General features: G+C 37.8%; 1 protein-coding gene across 3 annotated transcripts in view; it reads left to right on the top strand.

Moving 5' to 3' along the window:
• Positions 1–25,617, top strand: part of csnk1a1 (casein kinase 1, alpha 1) — a 53,910-nt gene that overhangs the window by 12,116 nt on the left and 16,177 nt on the right. For 2 of the 3 annotated variants that reach the window (XM_080201618.1, XM_080201619.1), the window contains exons 4-8: positions 1,407–1,505; positions 6,591–6,674; positions 15,582–15,721; positions 22,685–22,763; positions 24,909–24,983. In XM_080201618.1, the coding sequence (XP_080057744.1) occupies positions 1,407–1,505; positions 6,591–6,674; positions 15,582–15,721; positions 22,685–22,763; positions 24,909–24,983 (477 nt within the window). The remainder of the gene's footprint in view (positions 1–1,406; positions 1,506–6,590; positions 6,675–15,581; positions 15,722–22,684; positions 22,764–24,908; positions 24,984–25,617) is intronic. The other variant, XM_080201620.1, reaches the window with a different exon arrangement.

Below are 25,617 nucleotides of genomic sequence, written 5' to 3'. Positions count from 1 at the left end.
TCAATAAGACAGGTTTTCAAGTGTTTTAGTGGAGGAAGATGCGCAGGCCATAATTATAGGAGTGCAGAGTTATGAGGTTGGAGGGATTTCAAATGTATAGTGCCCTCTATTTATACACTTGTACTGGCCATTGTTCTGCTAGATGTTTTCTCTTCTAAATTAACTTTTATTGTAGTTGGTACTGTTCAACTCAGTAGGATTGTGCGATGTTTATTGTGAGTCAATATTGTATGCTTTCAGATAAATTCTTAATGGTCATTTCCTTTCGGGAATAACCAATGGTAAAACCGTTGGCTTTCAAATGATAGTATTATACATGAGCTTCTCAATAAATCATTGGGTTGTAACTATTCACGTACAAGTGGGCAGTATTTTTGGCTTGACACTTGCTTGACAAATCAATTACCTTTTTATAAAGTTTTCATTCTGTACCTTAAGATTCTTTTTATTAACAATGATATGTGCTTTGACAAATGCTTTGGTCAACCTGATCAGGATAGCTAAATTCAGTGATGCATGCACAAAATATTTTTGCTGAGATTATGGCTTGTTTGCACCTTTTTTGTGGAAATAAACAATATTATGATTTGGCTGTGTATTTGCACTTTAATAAACTGCACTGGAAAAATGAAAGTCTGTGCTTTTTCCTAGAGGTTCTTTTGGAACATGTTAATAGACATTGCAGTTGAGGTTCCTCACTGTATGGTATAGCAGTGAAGAATTGACCCATTTAATTGGCCCACTTTTTTTGCACAAACGACAATATCACTATGCGAATCATAATTACTACATTTGAAGTTTTAGCATCAAATAGGTGAGCATTAAATACATTGGCACAGTGGTCAGCACTGCTACGTCAGTTGTAGGGACCTGGGTTTGATTCTCGGCTTGGGTCACCATCTGTGTGGAGCTTGCACATTCTCCCTCTGTCTGCGTGGGTTTCCTCTCTCTCAGTCCAAAGATTTGCAGGTTAGGTTGACTGGCTATGCTAAATTGCCCCTTAGTGTCCCAGAATGTTTTTGTTAGAGGGATTAGCAGGGTAAATGCGTGAGGTTTAGGGCTTGGGTGGGATTGTTAGTTCAGACTTGATGAGCCGAACAGCCGCCTCCTGCACTGCAGGGATTCTATGATTAACATATGGCTTGCTGCTAAATAAATGCATGTGAATTAGATTGGCATAGTACAAAATGGAAATTTATTCTGTAAATTGGATTGCACTATTAAATTCTTCTGTTTGACCATAGATGTGAAAGCATTTTTCAGCTTTCTGCATTATGATTTGTCTGTGTACAATTTTTCATTATTTTGTGATATTTTTAAGTATAGAATAGCTTATCTGAAAGGTACCAATGTAAATGTACCTTTTTGTTTATAAGTTTTTTTTTACATTTTGTTTTGTTTTTCAGATGATCAGCAGAATTGAGTATGTGCATACAAAAAATTTTATTCACAGAGATATCAAACCAGACAACTTTCTAATGGGTATTGGACGTCATTGTAATAAGGTTGGTATTCACACTAATGTATTTAATATATCAGTTTGGTAGAAATCTAATTTATTGGAAAAGACAGTCAAGTTTAAACAGTTGACATTTTCCTCCAGTGAAATAAATACTTCAAGCCTTTTATAATAAATGCCTTCACTGTTTAGAATGAATTTGTTTTCAGTAATATCTTGGATATTTATTTTGGACGGTAAATTAGCCTGTTCATTTTATTATGACTCCATTTAATTTTGTATATTCTAATTTAAATCCTAATCATGACAATTGCAATAGATGGAGGTGTGCACTTCAAAAAATAAGACACAATGTATCATTATTCCTGTCCTGGGCAATTAAATGGAGACATAAAGCATTAGGCAGTTTCTTGAATGCTCTTAAAATGAGGTTTGTTTACTGATTTTAATTTTAGGTTATCAACATAAAATACAGCATGTAAAATAAATGAACAGATTTTTCACTGCTTCTTTCCTCGCCAATAAATAGTACTGGTCTAAAGTAATTCACATAATAGCATTGGGTCACCTTGGAGAGTTAAAGTCTACTGTTGGATAGCTCATGTGACACGTGAAGCTGTGGCTGAACTTGAGTATCTGTAGTAGAGTTGTTGCATCAAAAAAATCTAAGGTCTTTTGGAATTGTTAACAGAAATCCATCCAGCTCTTCATACTAGAGTCATCCTTTTAATAGCAAAGGTAGTCCCTTGTCTTGTAAGTAAAACGTGTAAATGTGACTGCTTGTGCTGCTGATTAGTACAAATCAGAGAAATTTACTTCAATCTAATTTACCAAAACGTCTCCTAATTTTAAATGTTTGTTATAGCCTCTAGTTTCTCTTCGCCTTGGAGGAAAACTCAGAATAATCCATAATTTCTCAAGATGTAGAATCAACTATGTGGCCATTCCTGCATCCCTTTCGCATTCCACATCCAATATTAAGTAGCAATCAAAACTGTATCCAGTACATTGGAAGGGGTCTCGTAATATGGCTTGTCTGAATTTATTATACTCTTGTATACCCAATAGTATATCCCCAATATTCCATTTGTATTTAGCAGTTTGGAAACATTGAACGTTATGACCTTCTTGTTGTCCAGATCACACTTGCCCCAGTGCCTCAGTGTTTCTGTTTAGCACGTGTTCTGCATTAACCTTCCTTTTCCCAAATTCTCATCCGCGATGGAGATCCTCTTTGTTTGTGAGCAGTGGTGTTCATTACTTCCTCCCTGAAATCCTTTAATAAAAAGTATAAATCGCGGCCTGTTGTTAAAACTTGTGCCTGTTCCCAACCACCTGTCAGCTCTCTTTAGTGCATTTCCTTCTATCCTACAGATTGAGACTTTACAAAAGCAAACAAAACTGTTCATTTATTTCACGTGATTGTGCTGGCTTTCCTCTAGATATGTGCCTAAAATTATATTATGTAAAATTCAAGGGGTTAATGTGTAAATTCTTTTCATTCTTGAAAGATTTGTATAATATACTGGAATTAGAGATGTTAATCCCACTTTCATTTCATAAGGAATGAAGTTGAGCTTTGTATGTTTGTGTGCTTGATTGAAGTTTGTCATTTTTGAGCTTGAGCAGACAGGCAGCATTGGCAACATTACGCATGCTGCATTTGATGGTATATTTGATCTGTTTATAGTGACAGAAAACTTTGGAGCACCAATCAACTTTATATTTTAAAAAAAAGTTGTTTTTTACTAGTCACATTGATGTACAATAGCAAAGCATGTTTTTCCCATTTAGGTGCTGCATTCCCCTTCAAAAGTGTTTACCAGAGTCTGCCTGTACAAATGCCAACTTAGGGCCTATTTAATTTTAATCTTAAAGGAAGATTGTCTGCAAATAAATCATTTTCCCCTCTAGGCAATTTTTCTTCTATTTTAGTCATGCCAAAGTGACTATATGCTATTTTGTTACACAAGCTGCTTTTGGGATATTTTTTCCTGTATGTACAAGTGACATTAAAAATATTTTGGGTTTTTAATTTATGGAAGTATTTCATTGTCTTTCCCCAAGACACTCTTTCAACAAAGTGGTAACTTGTCAAAGGTACAATTCTATAGACGTTGCTAGCACGTGAAATTACAATTTTTGTGTGAGCCTCAGCAGAATGTCAACAGTCTTGCACTTGTGGAATTTATTGTCATGACCCCAACTTTACCTTCTAATATTCTCCTGCATTTATCAGAAGAAATTGCTGGATAATAAGCAGGAACAGGCATTTTACCTTCCATAAGGCCCTTGGATTAGTTTAATTGTCCTTTTTAGGTCAACTTAACAATGACCTGTGAATGAACCTGGAATTTTCATAGTTTTTTTTGCCTTGGTACCATACTTGACAGAAATGCAATTGTCAGCTTATTGGCTGCCATTAATTTCTGTGATTATTCATCTTGCTGCTCAAAGATCCAAGCATGTTTCTGCACAGTTTCTTGTGGACAGGTAGGGCCGAGAGAAAGATGCATTGACTCTTTTTTTGTTTTCTTCCTGCCTTTGGGAAGTGCATTACTTTTGCTTCGTGTGCCCCAACAGTTCAGGTGAAGGTAGTTCTGCCCGGAAACTGCAGAGGCTAATTCGCCACTGTGGGACTGGGTGGCTGTACCACCTGTTCTAGAAGAATTGAACTTGGATGAGGGAGGCAAGATGAGCTCTTTTTGGATTGTTTAATTGAACCTTTATTACTCATGTCTGTGTATTGTAAGTTTTTTGTCAGCAACTTATATTTTGTATCTCAAAACTACGTCAAAGATTAAATGTCATTTGTGGTGTTGAACAGTTGCTAGGCTTGACAAAGTATTGATCCCAATTGTTTGCTTAACCAGAGCTGGCATTTGAGCAACATTTTTAGTTCAGTTTGTTTTTGTAGTATAACTGCGCTTAGTGTTGAAATTTGCCCTATTAATAACAATACGAGTAAAATTGCAATACATCTTAAGCAGCAGCTCAGGAAAGTGCTCAAGTTCATGTGCTTCAGCAGACACACTTCCTTTAATAAAGACCATGCTTTTATTAATAAGTACCAGTAAACTGGCATAATACAGTATGGACTACATAGATTACAGTGCCTTCCTTATTACTGTCAACCTAAAAATCTTTACAGTATAACACAAACTGATTCTGTATTCAAATCCTGTCCTCAGTTCCCTCATTTCATATACTGCTGCTGTTCAAGTTGAGGTATCCTTTGGTGTTTTTAGACCAGTTTTGGTTTGAGAGTTTTCTTGGTAACTATTTTTGTCTAGGTGTGGCCTTGGCCTAACTTAGACTTTCTTGTAAAATCTAATTATTTGGGCAGCCTTAATGTTAAGTAATTATTTTTTACTATTCAGCATGTTCAAAAATGACTTCTACCTTGACCTACAGGTAGTTTAACCATTCAGAAGCTGGGTTCCAGGTTAACTTGGTACTGCGTTAGCAATATGAGTTAGGCAGCATCTAAGAAGCTACAGTTGGTCTCAACAGTCGTGATTTGAAAGGTGGTTATCAACCATGATTCCCACCTTGACCCCTCAGTGAAATCTACGTCTGTGGGCTTGGTTGAGTCTTAATTGTCTCATCTTCCCTTCCAGTGTTCAAGTGTTATTGCAGAGTGACTGCCTTTGGAGCAGTACTGCAACTGAAATCAAACTCTTTGAAGGGAGGGGGGAATGCATTTTTAAACTCTGGAATAAAGCTGCTTGCATTCTCTTCAATATATATAAACAGTAAATGATACATGTCCAATATTGACTTTGAATTTAAGACAGGGCCATATGTTGGTGATAGTTTGCGCTGAACGCTTTTGGTCATTTGACAATGAGACAATACTGTAACGAGACATACTTGTCTCTTATTTTAAACAGCTTATTTCAAACAGCTTATTTCAGGAGAAATGCGGAGGTAACAAGAGCCTTCATTATCAATAGGCTTTTTGCATTTAAAAAGGAGGATTTGGGTGACAAAATTATCACAAAAAATTGGAAATCTTACTGCAATAAGCAGAAAGCACTGTAGTCTAAGTATTGTATAAGATAATGTTACTGCTAATCAATAATTCAAAATGTATTGAAATAATTGTATTTAGGGAAAAGCAGACACAGTTCTGTAGGTGTAACTTTGTAAATAATGCCATCAAATCTGTATCTAATTGGGGGGTAATTGTGCCTGTGATCCAGTGAAATGCTTTTTTAAAGAAACTAATTTAGCATGCCTTTTGCCTAATATTAACCATTCTGAATATTTGATCCAAATATTTTGCCGAAATGCCTTCTACCTCTTCCTTACTGAAGGTCTTGACATTCATTACATGATACATGAAAATTTTTCATTTCAATAACATTTGTAATGCTATTGTGACCTTGAACTTATATCATTGTAACCCTTGGAAATTGTAAATTCCATAAGATTGAAATACTCTCCTGTGTAGTAGCTGTTTACTGTGTTTGCAATGTCATTAACAATATCAATACGATGTTGCATTAACAGTAATCTATTTATCTCCTTTTTGTTATCTTTCTTTCTGAATTTGGAGTTGCAACAAAATAGTTAAAACCAGAACAGCCGGACAGGACAATTTTAAGATCATCCAGAATTGTCAGAAGTATCTGCAGGGTTGATAGGTGCATGATATTGATCATCTATCTTCTGACATTGCCTGGGTCCTTTGTACATAACTTAATTTTAAGGCCACGGGATGTACTTGTCTAAGCTTGCCAAATGTCAGCTAATGTACTAATACAGACAAAGTGCTCTGTATTTTTCCTGAACTGCCACTTGTGCCGTACCTCCATACAACTTAGCAGATGCACTTACGTAATTGTGTTCCCCTGCACTTCAGCTGTAGATTGAATTGGTGATATTTTATTCCAATCCTGGGCATAATTGTTTTTCTAAACTTTAAATGGTTTTTTCATTCATTTCAAAAGCACTGGTGGTTTTATTTTTATTGTTTAATTTAGAACACAAAATTGATAGAGCTGATGTTGGGAAGATGGATGGCATTTGGCTGCCCCTTCTTAAAAGCCTCCGTGTTGCCTGTCTGCGCTGGCCTTACTATGTCAGCAATAATGTTCATGCACTGCCACAATCTTCATTTGTTCAGTGTTTAGAATCTCCAGTGGGGAAGAGGAAAAGAAGCATGACTGTTAGTCCTTCTCACGATCCAGCTTTCTCAGGATTAAATCAGGTCTGAAACTGTCTCCTACTCGAGCCAACCCAAAATTCATTTTTTCCAATCAGATTTAAGGCCACTATCTGTGTTGGCATTATTCAGACATACATGGTAAACGTGTTTGTTTTCTTGCTTGGAAATAAATTTCTAGTTTTGTTCACTTGATTCTTTTCTGGCTATGGTGTGCTATTAGAATTGGGCTAAAGTTTGACCATTTATGTATAACCTTTTATATTTCTTTGTATCTGCACTCATTTTATTTTAGCCTTCCTCCCTTTGACTGAATTCTGGCTGGGAGAAAACAAACACGTTTGTTCGACCCCCTTTGGCACTGGTGCTTTGTGAACCAGCTAGGTAGGAGGTGTGTCCACCTTTGAAGTCTGGATTTGTTAGCTTCCCACAGTGAGAACTGGCAATGGGGGCAGGTTGGAGTGTTGGCCTTCACTGGGACTCAGACCAGCCACCATGGAGGTGTTGGGTGAGTGCTACTTAGTCACCATGTTGACTATAGTGACTTTACATTCCTTTGTACCTCTGGTAATACTTTAATTGCGAATAAAACTGGCATATAAATTGGGGTTATATTTTGCAGTGTGAAAGGGTGTTCAACAAAAACAGTTGAAGAGAAACATTTAGAATTAAATGTTTTGTCCCCCAGACAGACAAAATAGCTTATCGAATGATTAGTCTTTGGTATCTTATTTTCCTGTTAGAATCTGAGGGATTTGTGCGGATGTTTGGATGAACAGTACCAATGTCATCTAGCATTATTTTAGCCATTTACTAAATGGGTGTGGAAGTTTCATTTAAATCTTGCTTCATTGTATTTAGAAAATTTAGGGTGCATGACCTCTTTAAAGCATGTAAAGTATTTCGTTTTAATTAAGTGGATGTTCTGTCAAGGAAGTTCTAAAGAATATGCAAAATTGGAAAGAACAGATAAGCTTTACCTAATGCTAGGAAAAGAATAGGATCAAGCAGTATTCATGTGCTGAATATTAAGCTAACTGTGTACTGGAGTCAGCATGTTTGTAAACTTCCAAATTTGAAGTATTGGTGTTTTTTTTCTCCATTTGTTTAATTGAGCCTATTTATTTGGTGACTGATATAGTAATAGTTTTCTAATTTGTGGTGTTTGGGTGCGTCTTGCGCTTGAACTATGTGGATAACTACATTACAATAAAATGTGGTATGTAGCACATAAGGGAATTCCACAGTAACTTAATTGCAGTGTTAATGTAAGCCCATCTATAGCAATAAATAAACTTCAAGAACTTAACTGTCCATAAATATTAGGCGTTTTAATTTGTCTGGTCAAATACTTATATTGATCTTGTTTACACCATCTATTTTATCTCCTGGGGATTGCTACATAAAGACAAATTGGGATGTGAGCAAAGTTTACTGTTGCACTTTTTTCCACTGCTTGTGGCAAAATCATAGGGAGGTCCTGATAATGTAGGAATCTTGAAAAGGAAATCACATTGTTTAATAGTGTATTTGTGCTATACGTTTCCCACTGGTAAGTGAGCTGTTTCAATAGCAATAAAAATTTATGTACCCCGCAGAGGCTATCTGAACTTGCTCTTTCTTTATTCATTCATAGAATGTGAATTTCTCTGGCTAAGTCAATTTATTATCCATCCCTAACGACCTCAAAGGCAGTGGTGAGCTGCTGCCTTGAAATGCTGCAGTCCATGTAGTGTAAGTACAAGTACACTACGTTATTGCTGGAGAATTCCAAGATTTTGACTCAGTGACAGGCTTAGCTAAGGCTTGAATTGCAGTTGTCCAGCGTTTGATCTCAAAGCCATTCTTTGAAATTATTTGTAGCATTCTCAAACAGTTTGTAGCAGGTATTTTGTCTGTGCAAATGGGGCCTTGTGGTACTTATAGAAGTAAGCTATTTAATTTCAGTGGTGTTTAACCTTGTAAATACAGGAATGTGAGGGGATAAGAAAATTAACTGGTGAATTGCATTTCTTGAGTAACTTATTCATGATTAATCATGGAGAGTAGATGATGAGGTGATGTCACTGGACTAATAATCCGGAGGTTCGGCCTAATGCTCTGGGGACATGAGTTCAAATGCCAGTATGACAGCTGGTAAAATTTAAATTCAATTACTAAAATTAGGAAATGAAAGCTAGTCTCAGTAATGGTGACAATGAAGTTGTCATTTATTGTTATAAAAACCCACCTGATTCGCTAATGTCCTTGAGGGTAGAAAATGTGCCAGTCTGGCTTGCATTTGACTCTATACTTCCATAATGTGGTTGACTCTTGACTGCACGTTGAAATGACCCAGCAAGTTATCCCATTCACAAGGAGTTAGGGATGGACAACAAATGCTGGCCTTGCCAATGATGTCCTCACCTGTGAAATAATTAATAGTCACAACTGCTCTTAAAGTCCAGTAACCAATTCAATTTCAGCTCATCACCTTCTCTCGCATTAAATCTTGACTTTCCCAAAACACTCTTAACTGTTTTCATTAAAATAATACCCAGTTGATGATCTTGAATGTTGAATATCTACCTTTTTTAGTACTCTATCATTAATCCTAATGAAGCTTTACCAAACAGCAATATGTACAAAGAACAATCCAGCACGGGAAACAGGCCCTTTGGCCCAACGAGCCCGTGCCGCTGCATCCTCCTACACCTAATCTGCCCTGCGTGTAGTTCCTTTTGTTATTAGCTCTAGTATTTATTGGATAAGAGTGCAATAAATTGAACAAATTTTAAAGCAAATGCAGACATTAAGACCTATAATGTAATGAACTAGTAGCTTTGACCATCTGAATTTCTGTTCCTATTACTTGAAATAAATTACAGATATGTTTGTTTAAATTTGGTGTACTTTGACGGCTTGTTTACCTAACTAATGCACTTTTCAATCTAGCCATTACCTCACAATTGTTTGTGTTTAACTAGGATTAATTTATTTTCGATTTCCTAATGGCATTATCAATTTAATGTGCTACTTTGGGGTACTCTCTTAATTTTGCCAATGCATCGGAATTAAGTGCTTTGCTGCAACTATGTTATCTGGGAGGATCCACCTCCTTCCAGCCCCTCATTTCAATACTTGTTATCAAGATGAATACAGGTTTGCAGTGGTGCAGTCTTAATTTGGAGTCAACTTTATTCAAATTGGTTTATCTTTATCATATTTCACCCTACCAATAGTTCCATTTCTGATTGGTTTCTGAAATTAATTTATGCTCTTGCAAATTAAAAATATATATGATTGATGCAGCTAATGGTACTCTAGCATTGTATTCCTAACGTGTGCAACATTAGTTAAATCACTGTTTATTCATTTTTGACTACAGATTTGTAATTAAGGGGTTTCTGTAGATTTGTGTGCCATGAGAACTGTTCAAGTGTGCTGTAAAAATTCGTACAACAGTAATGGAAATCAAATGTAAAACAAACATAGTCTCATCTTAAAATATTCAATCCAACTAAACTTGCAACTCATAAAATTAATCATCAAGTACCGTGCAAGTGAGTTATCGGTCTTTTGTTCCCAAAACCTGAACGTTCTAATCACAGGTGGCTGAATAGGTGAAATTGAGATGATGCGATAGTTTTCACTAGAAACCAAGCAACTGGTTCGTAAAGTGAAATTCAGAGGCCTGAACAGAGTGCTGTGTATGGAACCAGTTCCGGCTATGAATAGCTGAGTTGCACAGATTTTGAAAGTGACTGTTGCTCATTGTCAAAGTTGGTGTATTCTATGGTGGATTTGAAATGACGCATTTGATCCTTACTTAGTTTGTATGCACTATGTTGCAAAACTCTAGGGAGATGGAATCATAGTAAATGTGAGGCTTCTGAGCAATGGATTCAGCTAGACAAATGTGGGAGTATCGTGGACTTTTGTCTCATTGAAGTGCGCTGTTACTGAAAAGATTGGGAATGACTGCTGTAGATTGTGGGTAAATGAAAATTTTTTTTGCATGCTTAAATTTGCAACTTTTGCTCTTGCATGCAATATTGGATCCTTCAATATTACTGTAAGCTTTTAGCTTCATGATTTTTGAAAGAAACCCTTCTCAATAATTGCATATCTTTTGATGCCAAATGTTTTGTCAGTGATCCTAGTTGAGCGGATAATTTGACTACTCATATTAATGTTGACCTGCACATTTTTTTGAAATTGTGGTTTTAGAAATAAATTTAACTGACAAACTATGATGAATTTGCTTTAGAACTGAATTGGCACTCCATGAATGGTTTTATTTTAAATAACTGTAAAGCTATCTTGAGATACAAATTCCAATGTAAAGCTTTGAAATGTATGCTTGCTCAAGCCAAAATGTGTAAGTGTTTGTTTTTTAGGGTGACTAAGCATAGTGTGATTTTACTTGAGTAACCTTTAAGGGAATAATAGAACTGAGATTATTTAGTCAACAGGAAGGTAAAAGACTACCCTGACTTATCACACTCCATGTTAGCAGATCACAAACCAGTTGAATTTTCAGAAGTTTTAAAAGTTTTAATATACCCCAGTACTTTGGAAAGTTGTGGCCTTGGTAGAGACCTGCAAAGTAGTTAACCATTTGTTCTCTGTTCAACTTTTTAATTATCCTTGTCACCTTGTGTTAATAACAAGGTAAATGTGAAACAGATGATTAAGTAGAAATGGACCTTTTTTTGTCTTTCTAAATTTCTCAATCGTCAAATATCAAGATAAAAATAATTTATTGACTGATTATATAAAGATAGGAGGCATTGCAGGCAATTTAGATTGAAGAATAAAATTGCAATACTGATCAAGTGAACGTCTAGAGGTCTTGAAGACAAGAGGGTGGAGGTCATGCTTCAACAATACAAAGCCCTGTGAGGCCACACCTGGAGAACTGTGAACAGTTCTGGGCACTGCACCTTAGGAAGGATATATTGACCTTGGAGAGATTGCAACGTGATACCTGGATTTGAAGCATTAAATTGGGAAGAAACTAAATTAAGGTTGCATTCCATGAAATTTAAGTCTTCAAAATGATGTGATGGAAGTTTTCAAGTTATTATAGGAAGCAGAGTGCATAAGGAACTTACTTCCACTATTTGGGAAGTCTAGAATTTAGGGGTGTACTCAAATTTAGAATTGGACCTATTTGGAATGAAATTAGGAAACACTTAAGCTGTCTTCTGAAAATAGCAATTGATGGAAGATCAATTAATTTAAAAACTGACTGATTTATTAGCCATAGGTACATGTGAACAGTTGGTAAGTCGCATTAAGTCACAGATCAACTATTGAATGACACAACATCTTTTTTAGTGATATTTGATTAAGAGATAAATGTTGACCTGGAGACCAGTCAAATTCAGTTGGGACAGTGCAAATGTGGTGATTTGCCTTCATTGAGAGAACCTCAATTTAACATCTCATCCAAACAATGACACTACCTCTGCTCTTGGATCATTCATCCATCTCTCTGGAAAGACGCTTGACCCCATAACTGTCTAGCTCAGGCAAAAATGTTACCACTGAACCAAAGATGACGCTTGTAAAAAAATAAGTTGTGTGCATGTAAACTTTGATTTGAATTGATTTAATTAGAACTGCAAATTGCAGGAAATCACTTTAGCTAATGTTCTACCCTTTGAAAAATTAAGATACGTTGTAGATCCCTGGTAAAGTTAGCTTTACAGAATACTTTGAATGAAAACTTCCATTCTTAAGAAAAAATACTTGCACTGACCTAGCTCCTATCGCAATCTTAAGACAGCCCAAAGCCTCTTGCAACCAATTAAATACTTGGAAGTGTGATTACTATTGTAATATAGAAAACCTGGCAGTTGATTTGCACAAAAGAAACAATGCTAATGACCAGATTTTTTTAAAACTTAATTAGATTATAGGATGAGTATTGACCAGAGGTGATGGCATGGTGATATTGTCACTGGACTAGTAATTCAGAGATCCAGAGTAATGCTCTGGGGCTCCAGGTTCAAATCTAGAATCAAGTCAAATGACCATGAAATCATTGTGGGGTGGCCTCGTGGCACAGAGGTTAGAACTGCTGCCTCAGTGCCACGGACCTGGATTTGATTTCAGTCTTAGGAACTGTGTTGGTTTTCTCCCGTAGTCCAACGATGTGTAGGTTAGGTGGATTGGCCATGCTGAATTGTCCCTCAGTGTGCCAAGATGTGTAATTTAGGGAGATTAGAGGAATAAATATGTGGTGGTACAGGGATAGGGCAGGCAGGTGGGCCTCAGTAAGATGCTCTGTTGGAGAGTCACTGAAGACACAATGGGCCATATGGCCTTCTGCTCTGTAGGAATTGTATGATTCTAATTGCTAGCTCTGAAATATGCTATAGGATCTTTGACAAATATCTGAAAGGGCAGATGGGACTTCGATTTAAAATCTCACCTTGAAAAATGGCACCATCCACTCAAGTGTCATTATTCTGGTTCACTTGGTTTGGTGCTTACATCTTTGAACTGGCACTTTCACCCAAGTCAAAACGTTATGGGTTGATGTGCTATTGCTGGAAGTCCAGCAAACACAATCACTCAGTACAGCACCAGATAAGCCTTTCATACAGTAAAAAAGCTTTTTAAAATAGCTGAATGAACTTTTAAACTGGAATGGTTTCAGCTTATTAACTATTAAAGATATGCAACAATTTTTTCTTGGTTGGTGAGTCCAGACTGATCTTTCATAATTTGGGTGTATAGCTGTGTCGGTTACTAACAATCTGTACCTCACGCAGAATTTGTCATTTGGATTTAATACACCCATGACAAACTGAAATTTGTGTATCAGTGGTGCTCAAGCAACATTCAGACTAGCTGACGCAGTGCAGTCTCTCAGTTGAAGCAACTGTGGTTCTTGGGAGACATTTATGCCTTGATGAAACAAACCATATTCCTGAACTCTTTATATCCGTTCTTACAAGTTGAGGATTAATTACCATATTGCATTCCTATCCTTTCCATCCATGGAGAAATTCTACTTCAGATCCATAGAACAAATGAGCGGTAGCTTTTTTTAAATTGACATGGATAGTGAAGATTAATGAGGCCATTGGAAATTTCTAGCATATCAGCAAGCAGTACTCGTGTCATTCAAAATAAAGATTGGTTTTACTATTGCAGTAGTGCATGTGGAATGGAAGAGTCTGCAGCCTCATAGTCTGGACTTGTTTATGTACATTAATGTTGCTACCCAATTGCCAGAATGTAAATCTACAACTTAAGTGGCATAATATGTGATAAGGATATTAACAGAAATATTGGGTTAAAGTATTGGTTGCCCAATTAAATATTATTGATCTTAACTAAATCCTTGGGTATACGCAATTGATTATGACTAGTGTTGCATTTTTGAGAAAAAAGTAATTGAGCTGAAGAATGACAGTTTTGTAACAAAATTTAGAGCTGAATATTGTGCAGATTGTATGTCTGGTATAAAATTGATTCCAGTGTTACCATTCACTTTGTTTAGCCAAGTATCTGTTTTTGGTGCCAATCTAAACCATGATAATTGGGCTAGATTATTTGAACATGGAATTGGAACTGAGCCTAGTTCTATTCCTTAGTTCTCATACGTGCAACAGGATTCACTGCTCAGTGGTTCGAAACCTGCTCATACATGCAACGTGAATCACTGCTCAGTGGTTCAAAACCTTAGCTGTTTTCCTGGATGCCAACAACAGATCATTTTAATCTCAAATTCCAATCTCCAGTCCCCTGGTGTGTACAGCTTTGTGCTGAATGGGTGACATGTTTCATCTGTTCAGCCATCACAGAATTAGGAAGGTGACCTTGGGGCTTCAGCAGCTAACCATGGACAGAAATACTAAATCTAGGTGGCATGAATGCATATTGAAACTGTAGGCCAGTTGAGCTTGATGTGAAGATATTACTTGGATGACTGAGGATGTGGAGCTATTACCTGGATGAATGTGAGGGAAAGACCATTGTAATCCACTTGATGTCATTCCTTGATTTGCTAAATGCTAAGAGTCAATACACATTAATCATATAAAATGCAAGTGACCTCGGTATGTAATTTTATCATTCTCTTTTTCATAATTTCTGAATATGTAAGCAAGCTGCACAAGCAGAAATGAAAGAGTTAAGTTTTGGTTATTATCTCTTTTTGTTATTGTTGAGTATTTAGGATATTAAGGCAGGGAAAGAGATTATCTCCTAACAGGAGAATTATTGATGTAGCCCCTAGGCCACAGAAGGCAGCCTTTGGCTTCCTCACAGCCCAGATGACCCCATCCTGCCTCTCTTTGTCAAGTGAGCAACATGAATCAACACCCCTTAAAGAGGAGGGGTATTCAATGCAAGTTTTGTTTTATTGGTTTAAATTTTTCAAAATACTTGAAGAAAAAATTCTTATGTGCCAGTTTTTCAATTTTAGAGCACATTGCTACTTTCAACTACCATGCAGCTTTAGTTTACATCCTCTCTATTAGTAAATATGTTTTTATTCAAATTGGAAACCATATAGACAAAGGACTTAAAGGGTTTGGAGGAAAATATTTGTTCCTGAAAATCGAAACACTTGATCACTAAATTAGGCCCATTTTTCTTGACTTCAGTATTTTTTAGATTTGTCATAATGTATGCTATTGTCTTTCCCAAAGAAAATAATATTTTGAGGTGAAGTGTTTTTTTTGGGGGGGAGGGGTGATAGTTTAGGACAACCAAGTGAGTGCCAACAATGGGAATGATTACTTGCTTGAGTGAGAATAGTCATATCTTGAATAAAGCTATGTCTAATTAGAATTTCCTGTTTTGCACTCCTTTGCCTGCTGACAAACCCCACTGTAGCCTAGTTTTGCAGTATTGTAATTTTTCAATTTAGCTAGGCAAATGAATCATCAATTGCAAAATTGAAGCTAATATTGGCTTGCACTTTATATTGTCCCGTACTTCATGTTACAGCTGTTTCTGATTGACTTTGGTTTGGCCAAAAAATATCGTGACAACAGGACAAGACAACACATACCATACAGGGAAGACAAAAATCTTACAGGAACAGCACGTTACGCCAGCATCAATGCACATCTAGGTATTGAACAGAGGTAAGATATTCAATGATGTCTTTCATATTAAAACTATTGCTATTTTTCATTGTAAGGGATGGATGTTCAGAGCAATGGGAGCAGCAGTTGAATGGATGGTCCCTATCCTGGTGACAAATTAATCTGTTAATCCGCTGCTTTTGTTGGAATGAGGTAGACACTAGCTGAGATGTAAGGGTACAGTTCTGGGAGAAAATTCAGGTTGATTTTTCATCACAAGGCACTCTTGGAGCAGTTTTGTCAGGGCAGTGGAGTTTATCGTTTACCAGTGACAGATGGCTGAACCAGTTGTGTGCAGGAAATACTCAAGTTTTATTCCTCTGACTTAAGGGAATGAAGATATACACCTTAGTGACCTTAGATGGGGGAAGGGGATGTTTTGAGGACGAGACAATGAATGAGCAAATCAGCAATTGCAGTGGTATAATACAGAGCAAAACCACGAAGTGGGAAATTTGAAATATAAATGTAATCTTGGTGTTTTTATGGGATAGGATGCAGGAGGACCTTGCAGTGATTGAGGAGATAGAAGGTATTATAAGATAATGAGGTCATGACAGCAATGTTGAGTTCAAAGTGGCTGTAAGTTTTAGATACTTGTAGCTGGTAGAGAAACTGTTCAGAACCTTTTCTCGTCCATTGAATGTGTTGTGGCACAGCCAGCATTTATTATCCATCCCTTCAGAAAAGCTGCTGGTGAGCTGTCTTCTCAAATCTGTGGTTTAAGTACTTCAACTGGGAGGGAGTTTGGTGCCAGTAAAGGAATGGTAATATAGTACCAAGTCAAGATTGGATGAAATGCAGGACAGGCATATCTTCGCAAAAACAAAAGATAGAAGTGGCAGGATTTGGGAACCATGGATGACCAGGGAAATTGTAAGCTTCAAAAGGAAAGAAGCAGCATACAAAGCCCTTGAAGAATACAGTGAAAGTAAGAAGGAATTTAGATGTGGAATTAGGAGGGCTAAAGGGGCCATGACGTACCTTTTAGCAAATAAGGTCAAGGAGAATCCCAAGGCTTTTTAATGCATATATTATTAACAAGAAGTAAATGCAGTCAAGGACAATGGAGGAAAGTTAAGTCTGGAGCCATAGGAAGTGGGTGAAATCCTTAACTAATTTTTATCAATATTCACCAAGAAGGAAGATATGAAGGATGTTGAGGTTAGGGATACATACATGAATGTCTAGAGAATATCAATATATCAAAGAAGGAAGTGTTGATTATCCTAAATTGCATTAAGGTAGACAAGTCTCCGGAGCCGGATGGGATTATCCTGGGTTACTGTGGGGGGCAAGGGAAAAAGTAGCTGGAGCCTTCACAGATATGGTCATATCCTCTTTGAACACAGGCAAGGTTCCAGGGGATTGCAGAATAGCCAATGTCATTCCCTTCCTTAATAAAGGAAGCAGGGATAATCCAGGAAATTATGTCCCAGTGATCCTGATGTCAATGGTGGGAAAGCAATTGGAGAAGATACTGAGGGACAGGATATAAGCACATTTGGAAGAAAATGGACTAGTTAGTGATATGCAACACGTTTTTGTACAGGGAAGGTCATATGTCCAACTTGAGTTTTTTGAAGAGGTGACAGATGATTGAGGGAATGGCTATGGATGTATAGACTTTTGAGGTGTTTGACAAGGCCTCACATGGCAGATTGGTACAAAAGCTAAAATTGCATAGGATTTGGGGTGGGCTGGCCAGATGGATACAGAACTGGCTTGGTTATAGGAGAGTAGCAATGGAAGGATGTTCTTCAGAATGGAGAAAGGTATCTAGTGGTGTTCCGCAGCAATCAGTGCTGGGCCTCAGTTTGTAGTATATAAATATAAATGATCTGGAGGAAGCTATGGGGAGTCTTATTAGTAAGTTTGTGGATGATGCAAAGTTTGGTGGAGTTGTTGATAGTGTTGGGGATTGTCAGAGGATACAACAGGATATATGGATAAATTGGAGACTTAGGCACAGAAATGGAAGATCGCAATTAATCAGGACTAATGCAAGGTGATGTATTTTGGATTGAACTTGGGTGTGAATTATACTGTAAATGGCAGAACCATTAGAAACATTGTGCAGGTCCACAGTTTTCTAGAAGTGGCGTTACAGGTGGCCAAGCTTAAGGTGTATAGCATGCTTGCCTTCATCTGCCAGGGCATTGAATGCAAGAGTTGGGAAATCGTTTGTAGCTATAAAACCTTGGTTCGGCCACATTTGGAGTACTGCATGCACTACTGGTCCCCACGCTACCAAAAGGATGTGATTGCTTTGAAGAGTGGCAAAGAAGGTTCACCATGAGGAGAGGTTGAATAAACTAGGATTATTTCCACTGGAAAGACGGAGATTAAGGGGAGAGACCCAACAGAGGTCTACAAAATTGAGGCATAGATAGGTGGATAGTCAGAAGTCTTTTTCCAGATTGGAAGTGTCAATTACAAAAGGGCACAGGTTCAAAGTGAGAGAGGAAAAGTTTAAGGGAAATGTACAGGGTAAGTTTTTCACACATAGAGCTGGATGTCTGGAACGTGCTGCCAAGGGACATGATGAAAGCAGGCACAATAGAACATTTAAGCATTCGGATGGGTACATGAATAGGGAGGGAATAGAGGGACATGGATCGAGTAAGGATAGAAAGTTGTTTTTAGTTCACCATGAACGGCACAGGAGAGCCAAGCATACTTTTCTTTGTTTTTTGATGCTTGGGAGTGAATTTGGTGATGCTGACTTCCCACGCCATCTGCTCTTTCTTCTAAGATGGAGGCTCCAATTGGAGAGACTTTGACCTGTTGCTGTACACGGTACCCATGCTGATTTGATGCAGGGACTGAATGAATAGAGTGCAAATCACACGATAATTTATTCTGCATTGTTACTTCATTCTTTCAAGGGGTGACTAAGCCAGCATTTATTGCCACCTTCCAATTGCCCTCTAGATGGTAGTGGTAAACTATTCCTACGGTACTGCTAGGGAGGAAGTTTCAGGATTTTGACCAGCAATAGTGAAGGAATGGCAATATAGTTCTTAGTCTGGATGGTGAGAGGCTTGGAGGAAAACTTGGTGGTGATTGATGGTCCCATGCATCCTCTACTCCTTGTGGGTAGTAGAGGTTGTGAGTTCAGGAGAAGCTGTCAAATAAGCCTTGGTGAGTTCCTGGAGTGCACTGCAGCAGTATTGTGTCAGTAGTGGAAGTAGTAGATTTTGGTGGCAGAGGGAGTGTCATTCAAGCTGCTTTGTTCTTCATGGCATCAAGCTGCTTGAGTTGTTAGAAGTTACATTCAAAGGCAAGTGAAAAGCCAATCGTGCTCCTGACAGAATCATAGAATCCCTACAGAGCTGCGAGAGGCCATTTGGCCCATCAAGTCTGCACTGACTCCAAAGAGCATTTTACCCAGGCTCACTCCACACCCTATTTTGTAATCCTATGTAGCTACCATGGCTAATCCACCTAATCCACACACCTTTGGACTGTGGGAGGAAACCCACACAGACATGGATTACATGCAAACACCACAGTTACCCCATGGTCAGAATTGAACCTGGGTCCCCAGTGCTGAGGCACCAGTGTTGACCACTGTGCCATTGTGTCAGCCTTGTTTTGCAGATGGTGACAAGCTTTAACGAGTCACTGAATTACTTGGTAAATTTCCAGCCTCTGCTCTTTTGGCCATGTTTTGTATATTCAGTTTGGTTTCTGGTTCACAGGAATCCCCAGGATCTTAATTGTTGAGGATCCATGGTAATACCATTAAATGTCATGGGGAGATGGTTGGATTCTCTCTTGTTGGAGATGGTCATTGCCTGTGATTTGTGTGGCCACAAGCTACTTACCACGTATTGGCTCAAGCCTAAATGGTGTTCAGGATTGTTGCATTTGGGTAGAGACTGGTGGAGTTAGGTTTGTCCTGCTTTTGTGGATGGGGTATACCAGGGCATATCCAGTGCCTTCAGCCATTCCTTGATATAATTTGGAGAGAATGGAATTGGCTAAAAACTGACAGCTGTGATGCTCAAGATCTCAGGAGGTAAACAAGATGGAACATCCACTTGACACTTCTGGCTGCAGTTGATTGCAAATGCTATCAGTAAGGATATTTGTGTTACTTCTTCCAGTTTAATTTTTCACCATTTAGTACTGGATATGGCAGGACTTCAGAGCTTCGGTCTGATCCATTTGTTGTGGGATTGATTAGCTCTGTCTGTATGCTGTTTTAGTATGCATTGTGTTGTTGAGTTGTATTCATCCAGGCAAGTGGAAAAATTTCCATTACATTTCTGAGTGTCCCTTGTGGATTATGGAAAGGCTTTGGTGAGTCAGCCTCCACAGAATTCCCAGTCTTTGACCTTTTGCAGCCACAGTGTTTGTGTGGCAAGTCCAGTTCAATTTCTTGCCCCTGGTCACCCTAGGATGTCATGGGGAGATTGTTGAGATTCTTTTTTGTGGAGATGGTTTTTGTCTGGCACAGCCTAAGCTTGAATGTTGTCCAGGTCTTGCTACAGATTTGTACACAGCTTCAATGTCTGAAGAGCCTGAATGGAACTGAACACTGCAGTTATTAGCAAAGATGCCTACTTATTTTTATGATGGGGTGAAGATCGTTGTGGAAGCAGCTGAAGGTGGTTGACTCCGGGACACCACCTGTGAACTCCTGCAGTAGGTCTGAGATGGTTGGCCTGCTCTCTGTTGATATGACTGCAGCCAGATGAAGTGAATCTTCCAGATTTCCATCAATTTTAGTTTTACACAGCCAACTGCTATCTTGATGACTAAGACACTCGATCTCCTTTCACAATGTTTTCCCATGTTTGAGCCAGCAATGTAATGAGGCCTGAAGTAGTGTATTTGGCAGAACCTAAATGCTGCTGAATGGTAACATGTTAAGCACTGTCAGAAATATCTTCCATCAGTTGCTGAAAGAGTAAATTGAAGAAGTAATTGGTGGGATAGGATTTGTCCTTTTTTTTGAGCAACATGTACTTTTCCACTTGATCAAGTAGATCCCAATGTTGTAGCTGACCTGAAATGTCATCGTTAAGGGAAGAGGTAATCCTGGAGCATTAATCTTCATTGCAGCTGACATGTTCCTAGCATCCATAGCCTTCCTGTGTCTAATGCAGTCAGCCATTTCTTTATCTTATGGAGTGAATTGAATGCTGTGAACTAAAATGGGTCATCCACTGGGCAGTTTTGGCTGAAAATCATTCCAAGTGTTACCACCTGTCTTTTGTATTGCTGTGATTGGCTCCACCATCATTGTGGATGGGATATTCATGCAAGTACAGGCTGCCTAATTGTCAGCCACCATTCTTGATTGTGACAGGACTGCAGAGGTGTGATCTGATCGTTGGTTATGGGATTGTTTAGCTCTAACTGTTGTAAGTTGCTTCCACTCTTTAGCATACACATGTTATAGCTACATCAGTCTGGCATCTGATTTTTGGTATGTTGCCTAATTGCAATATTTCCTTGTGTTCAAACATTTTGAAAAAATCCCTTGAACAATTTTGGCAGAACGTCTTCCTTTGCAGAATAAAATCACAGTTGAGTGGATGTTATTTCATAGCCTTTAAACCAAAGAATGTAATAGTATGTGGAGGCATAACCAGTTAGCAAACTACTTCTTAATTACATTCTTCCTCTTATTGGGGAAATTGTCAATGGGATAGATTATAGTCAATTTATTCCAACAATCTGGTAAAGACACTTAAGATTCATTGAGAGATGTGAAGGTTGCTTTTTTTATATTTTAACTATACCCAACAAAGCTTCCTTGGTTACATAAACCTTAGAAATACTTTTTGTAAATGGCTTACTAACTTCAGGCTATATGTAGGGTTGTCAGTTGAAGAATGTTATGAAGTATTCTATGGAAATGTTTGATTTTTAGCTGTATTTGTTTATGCCGACTTGATTTAATTTTAAAAATAAAATACCCAATTGCACTGCATCTAAATTGCCTCAAATAGTCGAGACAGCACAGGATATTCTGCATATCATCTGAAAAGTGCATTGCGTGCACTGGGTTGGTACAGATGTTATAGTGCACATTACTATTGGGGTCACTTTTTAAATCTAGTTTTAAAATGATTGGAATTAGTAAATGGTATCTTTAAATTTGTATCATTTTTATTTGACAATTCTTTTCATTTTGTCCTATGGTTGAAGTGCAGGGACTAAATAAAATTGGTGCATAGGACAATTATTGTTCTTGGTTTTATTGCTTTCCTAGCCAAAATTGAGAGATGTGAGTTGCATGAGGGTGGTGTTTCATGGCTTGTTGAAAACAGTGGAGATTTATCTTTAAGCTTACCACTGGTTCAGAGTGTGGTTAATGTGTCTGCTGACTTGAGCAATAATTGACTATAGCAGTTATTTTTCAACTGGAAAATAGTGTGATTTTATAATGCCAAAGTGGCATTTCTTTGACGTAAAGATGAAATTGATGTTGGGAAAGTTAACAAGTTACAAAAATAAAGGATCAAAAAAAAACTGATATTACTCCTTTTTATTAGGAGTTGAAAAAGTCAATGGGATAATCAAGTGAGACTTTGTTAGTAGATTGGCACAAACTAGCTGCTTAATTAGTTTAGAAAGGAGCACAGATGCTCTTTTTTGTAATCGGGTCAACTAAATGCCTGTAAACTCTTCAAAGTTCAAAGATACTGTTCATTTTACGACTGTGTTTCCTCTTTGACCCGGAAGTTGCTCCTGTGATGTGGGTTGTGAAATGCCAGCTGATAACTTCTCCTTGGCTTGGGGTATCTGGTTCAGAATCCAAGATGGGTTGCATGTCTCCGAATCATTTAAGGCAACTATTGAGTGCAAAAGAATGGAGATTGCTATATGGTACTTCACTTAATGTGGATGTTATTGAGAGCAAAATCAAGTATTTTCAAAGTGAAACAGTTAATTACTAGCTTCTTGTTTTGCAACTTCCTAAGACATTTAACTTTTTTCCACCAGTCGTCGCGATGATATGGAATCTCTAGGATATGTACTGATGTACTTCAACAGAACGAGCCTTCCTTGGCAAGGACTGAAGGTAAATCCAGAGGAAACTCGCATTGCAGCATTTTCAAATCAGTCAGCTGAAAAAATTAACATAAGAATTAGTAACAGGAGTGGACCATGTCCCTATGAGCTTGCAGCTATTCACTAGATTTATGGCTGATCTTCACTCGATATTCCTTTCTCCTTTCTATCCCCCTTGATTCCCTGAGACCAAAAAAAAATCTCAACCTTAACTCGATGAAGAACCCACAAGCCTCTGGACAGAGAATTGCAAAGATCTACGGTGCTTTGAATGAATAAATATCTCTCCCTAAATGATGTACTTCCAAGGCCCCATGCTCAGGATCACCAATGACTGGAGCAGCCCCCTCAGTGCCTGCCATTTCAAGCTCCCTAGTATCTTTAATGTTTTGATGAGATTGCTCTCATTTTCCATGCTGCCAGAGAACGTAGCACAGTCTGTTCAATTTCTCACCATAGGACAATCCAAGGATCACGAGGAATCTAGTGATCCTTTGCTAGGAAGCCTCTAAGGCAAGTATAACTTCCTTGGCATATAGAACCAAACCAATGCACAGTGCTCTAGATATAGCCTCATCAAAGATCTGTGCAATTGTAGTACAGTTTTTGTCCTTGAGCACCCAATTCGCTTGCAGAAAAACAGGTATAAACATTTCTTTCCAAAGCCATTGTATTTGGCTTACTGCCTCAGAGACAAGAGGTTCTCGACACTTGGTCCGTAAGAAGGTGCTTATCAATTGCTGCATATTTAGTATTTACCGATCAGCGAGTAATGAAGTCACCAGTATCTTTGGAATCATGATGGAATATGGACCAGGTGCAGATGTGACCTATCCACTAGTCCTACAGTTTGTCCTTCACTAGATTTCACTTCTTTCAACTTCAGCCATTATCCGCTAAGCCACATTACCCTACTTTCACAACATTTCCTCTCCCTTGCACCCCTCAAATAATTTCCAGTTCAGTTGTTCTGTCTTTCTATGCACCTCCATATTCTATGGGATTGGAATACCTTATGCATTTAGTGAATACCAAAAGCACCTCGTCTTGTTTAAGGACAGGTAAATACATCTCGCTGTAGGACAAATTGCTGTTTACAATTTAAATACAAAAAAAAGTTGCTTGGTTTTTCCAATATCAGTAGGTTTAAGGGAAGGTAAAGTTGTAGTTTGCAAGTACTTCACTATAGACTACATTTGTATAAGCATATTTCAAGCATTTATTCAAAGCTTGTGTAAACATTTGGATCGGAAGGTTTTGACTAAATCAAATCATGCAGTCCTTTCTTTAAAAAAGGCATTGTTACTGCTAAATAAATTAAAAGTATTAACATTTTGCAAAAACACATCTACTTTTAAAATATTTAATTGAAGATACCAGTATAAGTAGTTGCAATAGCCAGTATATTCCATGAGAGAAATTGTAAATGTTGTTTTCAAGTATATGGCGTAAGGTTTCTGCAAGTGGTGCTTGCTTTTTTATATTATCATAATTCTGAATCTTTAATTTTTTATCACATATTACACCTATTGTAACTGCATGCAGTGATATTTTGGACATAATTTGAACCAGGTAATGGTTTTATATGCCACTGCCATTACACCGTTCATATATTTTGAAGTCATCATTGCTCATGTAATGAAGTAATTGACGCCATCTAGACAACCACTTTCTGCCCTTGTTTATTTTCCTTTGACTTCTGTGTAGATTTGTGACTTGGCACCCATAGGGTCCTAGGTGAGCCAGTTGCCATCTTGAAATATTTGCTTTGCCCCAGTCTTTCTTCACTAAAATGTTCTGAAAATGTAGCTCAGTAAAAGTATTTATATTTCTATCATGAACCTTGACTGTAATTTTTTTTACTTGCACAGTCTTTCCCAGATGGTTAAACAATAAGAATACAACAAAAGCTTAAATATATGCAAACTGACTAAGCCCAAATGATTAACATGAGTATTAATAGGCAGACCCTGACTTGTTCGGCATATAAATGTTGATTTTTATTTTAAAGTAAATGTTGCACTTGATATTAGTGTTGCATAATTGATTGACCTGCAGAACTAATCAACAGGTACTTTTCTGCTTTGTTTATAAGATGTTTAATGCTCAAGTCCTTTTGTACACTTTGAGCCATTCTAAAATGTTTATTCCACAGGCAGCCACGAAGAAGCAAAAATATGAGAAGATTAGTGAGAAGAAGATGTCTACACCAGTTGAGGTTTTGTGTAAGGTATGTCTTGTTTCTAAGTTTGAATCTGGTATTAATGTCATCTTTTTAAAATGTTGATTGTGCTTGACTGCCTTTTTAAATCTTCCAACTGAATGTTTGAATTGAGATCAACTGGCATTTTGAACAGTGGTGATCCTGGAAATGAGTGATTGAAGTCTTGCATTGTGTATGTTAATAGATCTTCCAAGCTTGTACTGTCTTAAGTGTTGTGAAGTTGAATTTGTAAAGAATGGTTGTAAAGAACTGTAAAAGTACTAGAGGGAAAGAAAACATTGTGTGGTGCCTTAAAGCTGGTTTGGAGTTCGGTGCCAGGGTGCAAAGTACACACAGACTCAAAATTGCAACATTTGTTTTGAGGACCGAGCATCAGGGTTGCCTTGGTAATAGTCTTTTGCATTTTAATAGCCTGTCGGTTCAAAAAAGACTATCAGCTATTAACAAAGAACAACACAGCACGGGAAACAGGCCCTTCGGCCCAACGAGCCCGCGCTGCCATCCCACTGTCTCAGTGACCTATTCATGATTTTAGTCTATACCTAACGTGCAAGGATCAGGGAGGTCCAATTTAGGGACAATTTAGTACCCAATCAATCAGCCTAAAAGCACATCTTTGGGGGGATGTGGGAGGAAACCG

This window comes from Carcharhinus amblyrhynchos, chromosome 13 (genome assembly GCF_965287045.1).
Source record: "Carcharhinus amblyrhynchos chromosome 13, sCarAmb.v2.hapA, whole genome shotgun sequence".
Taxonomy (NCBI): Eukaryota; Metazoa; Chordata; class Chondrichthyes; order Carcharhiniformes; family Carcharhinidae; genus Carcharhinus; species Carcharhinus amblyrhynchos.
Note: the sequence above shows the minus strand (reverse complement) of the source record. Positions and strands in the feature narration are given on the sequence as shown.